The sequence below is a fragment of the Phyllobates terribilis genome, unplaced genomic scaffold (assembly GCF_046119375.1).
Source record: "Phyllobates terribilis strain yellow unplaced genomic scaffold, ASM4611937v1 Scaffold_7__3_contigs__length_470593459, whole genome shotgun sequence".
NCBI classification, from domain to species: Eukaryota; Metazoa; Chordata; class Amphibia; order Anura; family Dendrobatidae; genus Phyllobates; species Phyllobates terribilis.
Genome location: NW_027362767.1, coordinates 8248436 through 8260857, shown reverse-complemented (window position 1 = coordinate 8260857; position 12422 = coordinate 8248436). Strand labels below are relative to the sequence as shown.

At 62.2% G+C, this 12422-nt stretch overlaps 1 protein-coding gene across 4 annotated transcripts in view; it reads right to left on the bottom strand.

The window, feature by feature from the left end:
* VASH1 (vasohibin 1) overlaps positions 1 to 12422 on the bottom strand; it is a 166097-nt gene that overhangs the window by 703 nt on the left and 152972 nt on the right. For all 4 annotated transcript variants that reach the window (XM_073638107.1, XM_073638104.1, XM_073638103.1 and 1 more), the window contains 2 exons: positions 378 to 759; positions 195 to 301 (listed from right to left, as the gene is read on the bottom strand). In XM_073638107.1, the coding sequence (XP_073494208.1) occupies positions 195 to 301; positions 378 to 759 (489 nt within the window). The remainder of the gene's footprint in view (positions 1 to 194; positions 302 to 377; positions 760 to 12422) is intronic.

The window sequence follows — 12422 nt, the reverse complement described above, 5'->3', positions numbered from 1 at the left end:
GAGCTCGGAGCCATGTTGCTGGCCGCCTTGTACAGCAGTTCTGGCCCATAGTGCCGTGGTTCTGGGCTGCCGGCACCTCTAGTGCCAGGATCTGGTACTGGCAGCAGCTCTGTGTACGGGGCATGATCAGCGAGCATCCGCACAATCTCACCACCACCCATTAACGATCTGTGGAAGGAAAGGCAGCCCCTTACCGTCGCTCCGGCCGCTCCCTGCGTTGTGGGCTCGCCTGTCCTCTCTGCGGGGACGGGGTGACTTCCCTTCTTCGCTCTTTTGGAGGTGAAGGGGGACCCTTAATTATCTATGAAGAAAGAGACATAAGTAGATGGGAAAAGGCCGGGCCCTGCCGGACGAGCGCGCCTGTCTGCCATCATTACCCTGAGTCTCATCTCCCTGCTGTGCCGCTCCAGCTCCCGCCGCAGCCCCTCTGCGCCCAGCTCCTGCACGTCCAGCACCGAGTGCTTCCAGTCTATCTGCTCCACGCTGTGGGGGTCATGTGACACGTAGGGACCAATCTTTATCTTCTTGAGCATGTGCCAGCAGCGAGCATACGCATCCTGGAAGTCTACCATCAGATCATTCAGAGTCCTGTGCTGGAGAGGCTTGTACATGAGATCTTCCCGGCGACTGATGCCGATGGCGCCATAGTGGCCGCCCCAGTGCAGAGCCAGCACGATGTGGCGGAAGCAGCCGCCCCCAAACTGAGTCTTAAAGCTAACGGGAAAGCGCTCGAGGCCGGAGATGTGATTGGTCAGATATCTGGAGAGGAGGGGTCAGGAAAACCATGGAGACGTCTGACAGCAACAATCTGTACAGAAGGGAGGAGCAAGGGCGAGCGGAGAGCCTCCATCTACACTGCGCCGTCAGCCTCGCAGAACCTCCATCCGCACTGCGCCGTCAGCCTCCATCTGCACTGCGCCGTCAGCCTCCATCCGCACTGCGCCGTCAGCCTCCATCCGCACTGCGCCGTCAGCCTCCATCCGCACTGCGCCGTCAGCCTCCATCCGCACTACACCTTCAGCCTCACAGAGCCTCCATCTACACTGCGCCGTCAGCCTCACAGAGCCTCCATCTACACTGCGCCGTCAGCCTCACAAAGCCTCCATCTACACTGCGCCGTCAGCCTCACAGAGCCTCCATCTACACTGCGCCGTCAGCCTCCATCTACACTGCGCCGTCAGCCTCGCGGAGCCTCCATCTACACTGCGCCGTCAGCCTCACAAAGCCTCCATCTACACTGCGCCGTCAGCCTCACAGAGCCTCCATCTACACTGCGCCGTCAGCCTCCATCTACACTGCGCCGTCAGCCTCGCGGAGCCTCCATCTACACTGCGCCGTCAGCCTCGCGGAGCCTTCATCTACACTGCGCCGTCAGCCTCACGGCGCCTCCACCTACACTGCACCGACAGCCTCCACCTACACTGCACCGACAGCCTCCACCTACACTGCACCGTCAGCCTCCACCTACACTGCACCGTCAGCCTCCACCTACACTGCACCGTCAGCCTCCACCTACACTGCACCGTCAGCCTCCACCTACACTGCACCGTCAGCCTCCATCTACACTGCACCGTCAGCCTCCATCTACACTGCACCGTCAGCCTCACAGAGCCTCCACCTACACTGCACCGACAGCCTCCACCTACACTGCACCGACAGCCTCCACCTACACTGCACCGACAGCCTACATCTACACTGCACCGTCAGCCTCACAGAGCCTCCACCTACACTGCACCGACAGCCTCGCGGAGCCTCCATCTACACTGCGCCGTCAGCCTCGCGGAGCCTCCATCTACACTGCGCCGTCAGCCTCGCGGAGCCTCCATCTACATTGCGCCGTCAGCCTCCATCTACACTTCGCCGTCAGCCTCCATCTACACTGCGCCGTCAGCCTCGCAGAACCTCCATCTACACTGCGCCGTCAGCCTCACGGCGCCTCCACCTACACTGCACCGACAGCCTCCACCTACACTGCACCGTCAGCCTCCACCTACACTGCACCGTCAGCCTCCATCTACACTGCACCGTCAGCCTTCATCTACACTGCACCGTCAGCCTTCATCTACACTGCACCGTCAGCCTCACAGAGCCTCCACCTACACTGCACCGACAGCCTCCATCTACACTGCGCCGTCAGCCTCCATCTACACTGCGCCGTCAGCCTCCATCTACACTGCGCCGTCAGCCTCCATCTACAAGGCACCGTCAGCCTCCATCTACACTGAACCGTCACCCTCACAGAGCCTCCACCTACACTGCACCGACAGCCTTGCGGAGCCTCCATCTACACTGCGCCGTCAGCCTCGCGGAGCCTCCATCTACACTGCGCCGTCAGCCTCCATCTGCACTGCGCCGTCAGCCTCCATCTACACTGCGCCGTCAGCCTCCATCTACACTGCGCCGTCAGCCTCCATCTACACTGCGCCGTCAGCCTCCATCTACACTGCGCCGTCAGCCTCACAGAGCCTCCATCTACACTGCGCCGTCAGCCTCACAGAGCCTCCATCTACACTGCGCCGTCAGCCTCACAGAGCCTCCATCTACACTGCGCCGTCAGCCTCACAGAGCCTCCATCTACACTGCGCCGTCAGCCTCAGAGCCTCCATCTACACTGCACAGTCAGCCTCACAGAGCCTCCATCTACACTGCGCCGTCAGCCTCACAAAGCCTCCATCTACACTGCGCCATCAGCCTCACAGAGCCTCCACCTACACTGCACAGTCAGCCTCACAGAGCCTCCATCTACACTGCGCCGTCAGCCTCACAGAGCCTCCATCTACACTGCGCCGTCAGCCTCACAGAGCCTCCATCTACACTGCGCCGTCAGCCTCACAGAGCCTCCATCTACACTGCGCCGTCAGCCTCACAGAGCCTCCATCTACACTGCGCCGTCAGCCTCAGAGCCTCCATCTACACTGCAACGTCAGCCTCACAGAGCCTCCATCTACACTGCGCCGTCAGCCTCACAGCCTCCATCTACACTGCGCCGTCAGCCTCACAGAGCCTCCATCTACGCTGCGCCGTCAGCCTCCATCTACACTGCGCCGTCAGCCTCCATCTACACTGCGCCGTCAGCCTATATCTACACTGCGCCGTCAGCCTCACAGAGCCTCTATCTACACTGCGCCGTCAGCCTCACAGAGCCTCCATCTACACTGCACAGTCAGCCTCACAGAGCCTCCATGTACACTGCACAGTCAGCCTCACAGAGCCTCCATCTACACTGCGCCGTCAGCCTCGCGGAGCCTCCATCTACACTGCGCCGTCAGCCTCGCGGAGCCTCCATCTACACTGCGCCGTCAGCCTCGCGGAGCCTCCATCTACACTGCGCCGTCAGCCTCGCGGAGCCTCCACCTACACTGCACCGACAGCCTCCACCTACACTGCACCGACAGCCTCCACCTACACTGCACCGACAGCCTCCACCTACACTGCACCGACAGCCTCCACCTACACTGCACCGTCAGCCTCCACCTACACTGCACCGTCAGCCTCCACCTACACTGCACCGTCAGCCTCCACCTACACTGCACCGTCAGCCTCCACCTACACTGCACCGTCAGCCTCCATCTACACTGCACCGTCAGCCTCACAGAGCCTCCACCTACACTGCACCGACAGCCTCCACCTACACTGCACCGACAGCCTCCACCTACACTGCACCGACAGCCTACACTGCACCGTCAGCCTCCATCTACACTGCACCGTCAGCCTTCATCTACACTGCACCGTCAGCCTCACAGAGCCTCCACCTACACTGCACCGACAGCCTCCACCTACACTGCACCGACAGCCTCCATCTACACTGCACCGACAGCCTCCATCTACACTGCACCGACAGCCTCACAGAGCCTCCACCTACACTGCACCGACAGCCTCGCGGAGCCTCCATCTACACTGCGCCGTCAGCCTCGCGGAGCCTCCATCTACACTGCGCCGTCAGCCTCGCGGAGCCTCCATCTACATTGCGCCGTCAGCCTCCATCTACACTTCGCCGTCAGCCTCCATCTACACTGCGCCGTCAGCCTCGCAGAACCTCCATCTACACTGCGCCGTCAGCCTTCATCTACACTGCACCGTCAGCCTTCATCTACACTGCACCGTCAGCCTCACAGAGCCTCCACCTACACTGCACCGACAGCCTCCATCTACACTGCGCCGTCAGCCTCCATCTACACTGCGCCGTCAGCCTCCATCTACACTGCGCCGTCAGCCTCCATCTACAAGGCACCGTCAGCCTCCATCTACACTGAACCGTCACCCTCACAGAGCCTCCACCTACACTGCACCGACAGCCTTGCGGAGCCTCCATCTACACTGCGCCGTCAGCCTCGCGGAGCCTCCATCTACACTGCGCCGTCAGCCTCCATCTGCACTGCGCCGTCAGCCTCCATCTACACTGCGCCGTCAGCCTCCATCTACACTGCGCCGTCAGCCTCCATCTACACTGCGCCGTCAGCCTCCATCTACACTGCGCCGTCAGCCTCACAGAGCCTCCATCTACACTGCGCCGTCAGCCTCACAGAGCCTCCATCTACACTGCGCCGTCAGCCTCACAGAGCCTCCATCTACACTGCGCCGTCAGCCTCACAGAGCCTCCATCTACACTGCGCCGTCAGCCTCAGAGCCTCCATCTACACTGCACAGTCAGCCTCACAGAGCCTCCATCTACACTGCGCCGTCAGCCTCACAAAGCCTCCATCTACACTGCGCCATCAGCCTCACAGAGCCTCCACCTACACTGCACAGTCAGCCTCACAGAGCCTCCATCTACACTGCGCCGTCAGCCTCACAGAGCCTCCATCTACACTGCGCCGTCAGCCTCACAGAGCCTCCATCTACACTGCGCCGTCAGCCTCACAGAGCCTCCATCTACACTGCGCCGTCAGCCTCACAGAGCCTCCATCTACACTGCGCCGTCAGCCTCAGAGCCTCCATCTACACTGCAACGTCAGCCTCACAGAGCCTCCATCTACACTGCGCCGTCAGCCTCACAGCCTCCATCTACACTGCGCCGTCAGCCTCACAGAGCCTCCATCTACGCTGCGCCGTCAGCCTCCATCTACACTGCGCCGTCAGCCTCCATCTACACTGCGCCGTCAGCCTATATCTACACTGCGCCGTCAGCCTCACAGAGCCTCTATCTACACTGCGCCGTCAGCCTCACAGAGCCTCCATCTACACTGCACAGTCAGCCTCACAGAGCCTCCATGTACACTGCACAGTCAGCCTCACAGAGCCTCCATCTACACTGCGCCGTCAGCCTCGCGGAGCCTCCATCTACACTGCGCCGTCAGCCTCGCGGAGCCTCCATCTACACTGCGCCGTCAGCCTCGCGGAGCCTCCATCTACACTGCGCCGTCAGCCTCGCGGAGCCTCCACCTACACTGCACCGACAGCCTCCACCTACACTGCACCGACAGCCTCCACCTACACTGCACCGACAGCCTCCACCTACACTGCACCGACAGCCTCCACCTACACTGCACCGTCAGCCTCCACCTACACTGCACCGTCAGCCTCCACCTACACTGCACCGTCAGCCTCCACCTACACTGCACCGTCAGCCTCCATCTACACTGCACCGTCAGCCTCACAGAGCCTCCACCTACACTGCACCGACAGCCTCCACCTACACTGCACCGACAGCCTCCACCTACACTGCACCGACAGCCTACACTGCACCGTCAGCCTCCATCTACACTGCACCGTCAGCCTTCATCTACACTGCACCGTCAGCCTCACAGAGCCTCCACCTACACTGCACCGACAGCCTCCACCTACACTGCACCGACAGCCTCCATCAACACTGCACCGACAGCCTCCATCTACACTGCACCGACAGCCTCACAGAGCCTCCACCTACACTGCACCGACAGCCTCGCGGAGCCTCCATCTACACTGCGCCGTCAGCCTCGCGGAGCCTCCATCTACACTGCGCCGTCAGCCTCGCGGAGCCTCCATCTACATTGCGCCGTCAGCCTCCATCTACACTTCGCCGTCAGCCTCCATCTACACTGCGCCGTCAGCCTCGCAGAACCTCCATCTACACTGCGCCGTCAGCCTCACGGCGCCTCCACCTACACTGCACCGACAGCCTCCACCTACACTGCACCGTCAGCCTCCACCTACACTGCACCGTCAGCCTCCACCTACACTGCACCGTCAGCCTCCACCTACACTGCACCGTCAGCCTCCATCTACACTGCACCGTCAGCCTCCATCTACACTGCACCGTCAGCCTCCATCTACACTGCACCGTCAGCCTCACAGCCTCCACCTACACTGCACCGACAGCCTCCACCTACACTGCACCGACAGCCTCCACCTACACTGCACCGACAGCCTCCACCTACACTGCACCGTCAGCCTCCACCTACACTGCACCGTCAGCCTCCATCTACACTGCACCGTCAGCCTTCATCTACACTGCACCGTCAGCCTTCATCTACACTGCACCGTCAGCCTCACAGAGCCTCCACCTACACTGCACCGACAGCCTCCATCTACACTGCGCCGTCAGCCTCCATCTACACTGCGCCGTCAGCCTCCATCTACACTGCGCCGTCAGCCTCCATCTACAAGGCACCGTCAGCCTCCATCTACACTGAACCGTCACCCTCACAGAGCCTCCACCTACACTGCACCGACAGCCTTGCGGAGCCTCCATCTACACTGCGCCGTCAGCCTCGCGGAGCCTCCATCTACACTGCGCCGTCAGCCTCGCGGAGCCTCCATCTACACTGCGCCGTCAGCCTCCATCTGCACTGCGCCGTCAGCCTCCATCTACACTGCGCCGTCAGCCTCCATCTACACTGCGCCGCCAGCCTCCATCTACACTGCGCCGTCAGCCTCACAGAGCCTCCATCTACACTGCGCCATCAGCCTCACAGAGCCTCCATCTACACTGCGCCGTCAGCCTCACAGAGCCTCCATCTACACTGCGCCGTCAGCCTCACAGAGCCTCCATCTACACTGCGCCGTCAGCCTCACAGAGCCTCCATCTACACTGCGCCGTCAGCCTCACAGAGCCTCCATCTACACTGCACCGTCAGCCTCAGAGCCTCCATCTACACTGCACAGTCAGCCTCACAGAGCCTCCATCTACACTGCGCCGTCAGCCTCACAAAGCCTCCATCTACACTGCGCCATCAGCCTCACAGAGCCTCCACCTACACTGCACAGTCAGCCTCACAGAGCCTCCATCTACACTGCGCCGTCAGCCTCACAGAGCCTCCATCTACACTGCGCCGTCAGCCTCACAGAGCCTCCATCTACACTGCGCCGTCAGCCTCACAGAGCCTCCATCTACACTGCGCCGTCAGCCTCACAGAGCCTCCATCTACACTGCGCCGTCAGCCTCAGAGCCTCCATCTACACTGCAACGTCAGCCTCACAGAGCCTCCATCTACACTGCGCCGTCAGCCTCACAGCCTCCATCTACACTGCGCCGTCAGCCTATATCTACACTGCGCCGTCAGCCTATATCTACACTGCGCCGTCAGCCTCACAGAGCCTCTATCTACACTGCGCCGTCAGCCTCACAGAGCCTCCATCTACACTGCACAGTCAGCCTCACAGAGCCTCCATGTACACTGCACAGTCAGCCTCACAGAGCCTCCATCTACACTGCGCCGTCAGCCTCGCGGAGCCTCCATCTACACTGCGCCGTCAGCCTCGCGGAGCCTCCATCTACACTGCGCCGTCAGCCTCGCGGAGCCTCCATCTACACTGCGCCGTCAGCCTCGCGGAGCCTCCATCTACACTGCGCCGTCAGCCTCGCGGAGCCTCCATCTACACTGCGCCGTCAGCCTCGCGGAGCCTCCATCTACACTGCGCCGTCAGCCTCGCGGAGCCTTCATCTACACTGCGCCGTCAGCCTCGCGGCGCCTCCACCTACACTGCACCGACAGCCTACACTGCACCGACAGCCTCCACCTACACTGCACCGACAGCCTCCACCTACACTGCACCGACAGCCTCCACCTACACTGCACCGACAGCCTCCACCTACACTGCACCGACAGCCTCCATCTACACTGCACCGTCAGCCTCCATCTACACTGCACCGTCAGCCTCACAGAGCCTCCATCTACACTGCACCGACAGCCTCCACCTACACTGCACCGACAGCCTCCACCTACACTGCACCGACAGCCTCCACCTACACTGCGCCGACAGCCTCCACCTACACTGTTCCGACAGCCTCCACCTACACTGCGCCGACAGCCTCCATCTACACTGAACCGTCAGCCCCACAGAGCCTCCACCTACACTGTACCGACAGCCTCGCGGAGCCTCCATCTACACTGCGCCGTCAGCCTCGCGGAGCCTCCATCTACACTGCGCCGTCAGCCTCGCGGAGCCTCCATCTACACTGCGCCGTCAGCCTCGCGGAGCCTCCATCTACACTGCGCCGTCAGCCTCGCGGAGCCTCCATCTACACTGCGCCGTCAGCCTCGCGGAGCCTCCATCTACACTGCGCCGTCAGCCTCCATCTGCACTGCGCCGTCAGCCTCCATCTACACTGCGCCGTCAGCCTCCATCTACACTGCGCCGTCAGCCTCCATCTACACTGCGCCGTCAGCCTCGCGGAGCCTCCATCTACACTGCGCCGTCAGCCTCCATCTGCACTGCGCCGTCAGCCTCCATCTACACTGCGCCGTCAGCCTCCATCTACACTGCGCCGTCAGCCTCCATCTACACTGCGCCGTCAGCCTCCATCTACACTGCACCGTCAGCCTCCATCTACACTGCACCATCAGCCTCCATCTACACTGCACCTTCAGCCTCACAGAGCCTCCATCTACACTGCGCCGTCAGCCTCACAAAGCCTCCATCTACACTGCGCCGTCAGCCTCACAGAGCCTCCATCTACACTGCACAGTCAGCCTCGCGGAGCCTCCATCTACACTGCGCCGTCAGCCTCGCGGAGCCTCCATCTACACTGCGCCGTCAGCCTCGCGGAGCCTCCATCTACACTGCGCCGTCAGCCTCGCGGAGCCTCCATCTACACTGCGCCGTCAGCCTCGCGGAGCCTCCACCTACACTGCACCGACAGCCTCCACCTACACTGCACCGACAGCCTCCACCTACACTGCACCGTCAGCCTCCACCTACACTGCACCGACAGCCTCCATCTACACTGCACTGTCAGCCTCCATCTACACTGCACCGTCAGCCTCACAGAGCCTCCACCTACACTGCACCGACAGCCTCCACCTACACTGCACCGACAGCCTCCACCTACACTGCACCGACAGCCTCCACCTACACTGCACCGACAGCCTCCACCTACACTGCACCGACAGCCTCCACCTACACTGCACCGACAGCCTCCACCTACACTGCACCGACAGCCTCCACCTACACTGCACCGACAGCCTCCATCTACACTGCACCGTCAGCCTCCATCTACACTGCACCGTCAGCCTCACAGAGCCTCCACCTACACTGCACCGACAGCCTCCACCTACACTGCACCGACAGCCTCCACCTACACTGCACCGACAGCCACCACCTACACTGCGCCGACAGCCTCCATCTACACTGCGCCGTCAGCCTCCATCTACAAGGCACCGTCAGCCTCACAGAGCCTCCACCTACACTGCACCGACAGCCTCGCGGAGCCTCCATCTACAGTGCGCCGTCAGCCTCGCGGAGCCTCCATCTACACTGCGCCGTCAGCCTCGCGGAGCCTCCATCTACACTGCGCCGTCAGCCTCGCGGAGCCTCCATCTACACTGCGCCGTCAGCCTCGCGGAGCCTCCATCTACACTGCGCCGTCAGCCTCGCGGAGCCTCCATCTACACTGCGCCGTCAGCCTCGCGGAGCCTCCATCTACACTGCGCCGTCAGCCTCCATCTGCACTGCGCCGTCAGCCTCCATCTACACTGCACCGTCAGCCTCCATCTACACTGCACCGTCAGCCTCCATCTACACTGCACCGTCAGCCTCCATCTACACTGCACCGTCAGCCTCCATCTACACTGCACCGTCAGCCTCCATCTACACTGCACCGTCAGCCTCCATCTACACTTCGCCGTCAGCCTCCATCTACACTTCGCCGTCAGCCTCCATCTACACTGCGCCGTCAGCCTCACAGAGCCTCCATCTACACTGCGCCGTCAGCCTCACAGAGCCTCCATCTACACTGCGCCGTCAGCCTCACAGAGCCTCCATCTACACTGCGCCGTCAGCCTCACAGAGCCTCCATCTACACTGCGCCGTCAGCCTCACAGAGCCTCCATCTACACTGCGCCGTCAGCCTCACAGAGCCTCCATCTACACTGCGCCGTCAGCCTCACAGAGCCTCCATCTACACTGCGCCGTCAGCCTCAGAGCCTCCATCTACACTGCAACGTCAGCCTCACAGAGCCTCCATCTACACTGCGCCGTCAGCCTCACAGCCTCCATCTACACTGCGCCGTCAGCCTCACGGAGCCTCCATCTACACTGCGCCGTCAGCCTCGCGGAGCCTCCATCTACGCTGCGCCGTCAGCCTCGCGGAGCCTCCATCTACACTGCGCCGTCAGCTTCGCGGAGCCTCCATCTACACTGCGCCGTCAGCCTCGCGGAGCCTCCATCTACACTGCGCCGTCAGCCTCGCGGAGCCTCCATCTACACTGCGCCGTCAGCCTCCATCTACACTGCGCCGTCAGCCTCCATCTACACTGCGCCGTCAGCCTCCATCTACACTGCGCCGTCAGCCTCCATCTACACTGCGCCGTCAGCCTATATCTACACTGCGCCGTCAGCCTCACAGAGCATCCATGTACACTGCACAGTCAGCCTCACAGAGCCTCCATCTACACTGCGCCGTCAGCCTCGCGGAGCCTCCATCTACACTGCGCCGTCAGCCTCGCGGAGCCTCCATCTACACTGCGCCGTCAGCCTCGCGGAGCCTCCATCTACACTGCGCCGTCAGCCTCGCGGAGCCTCCATCTACACTGCGCCGTCAGCCTCGCGGAGCCTTCATCTACACTGCGCCGTCAGCCTCGCGGCGCCTCCACCTACACTGCACCGACAGCCTACACTGCACCGACAGCCTCCACCTACACTGCACCGACAGCCTCCACCTACACTGCACCGACAGCCTCCACCTACACTGCACCGACAGCCTCCACCTACACTGCACCGACAGCCTCCACCTACACTGCGCCGACAGCCTCCACCTACACTGCGCCGACAGCCTCCACCTACACTGCGCCGACAGCCTCCACCTACACTGCGCCGACAGCCTCCACCTACACTGCGCCGACAGCCTCCACCTACACTGAACCGTCAGCCCCACAGAGCCTCCACCTACACTGTACCGACAGCCTCGCGGAGCCTCCATCTACACTGCGCCGTCAGCCTCGCGGAGCCTCCATCTACACTGCGCCGTCAGCCTCGCGGAGCCTCCATCTACACTGCGCCGTCAGCCTCGCGGAGCCTCCATCTACACTGTGCCGTCAGCCTCGCGGAGCCTCCATCTACACTGCGCCGTCAGCCTCGCGGAGCCTCCATCTACACTGCGCCGTCAGCCTCCATCTGCACTGCGCCGTCAGCCTCCATCTACACTGCGCCGTCAGCCTCCATCTACACTGCGCCGTCAGCCTCCATCTACACTGCGCCGTCAGCCTCGCGGAGCCTCCATCTACACTGCGCCGTCAGCCTCCATCTGCACTGCGCCGTCAGCCTCCATCTACACTGCGCCGTCAGCCTCCATCTACACTGCGCCGTCAGCCTCCATCTACACTGCACCGTCAGCCTCCATCTACACTGCACCATCAGCCTCCATCTACACTGCACCTTCAGCCTCACAGAGCCTCCATCTACACTGCGCCGTCAGCCTCACAAAGCCTCCATCTACACTGCGCCGTCAGCCTCACAGAGCCTCCATCTACACTGCACAGTCAGCCTCGCGGAGCCTCCATCTACACTGCGCCGTCAGCCTCGCGGAGCCTCCATCTACACTGCGCCGTCAGCCTCGCGGAGCCTCCATCTACACTGCGCCGTCAGCCTCGCGGAGCCTCCATCTACACTGCGCCGTCAGCCTCGCGGAGCCTCCATCTACACTGCGCCGTCAGCCTCGCGGAGCCTCCATCTACACTGCGCCGTCAGCCTCGCGGAGCCTCCACCTACACTGCACCGACAGCCTCCACCTACACTGCACCGACAGCCTCCACCTACACTGCACCGTCAGCCTCCACCTACACTGCACCGACAGCCTCCATCTACACTGCACTGTCAGCCTCCATCTACACTGCACCGTCAGCCTCACAGAGCCTCCACCTACACTGCACCGACAGCCTCCACCTACACTGCACCGACAGCCTCCACCTACACTGCACCGACAGCCTCCACCTACACTGCACCGACAGCCTCCACCTACACTGCACCGACAGCCTCCACCTACACTGCACCGACAGCCTCCACCT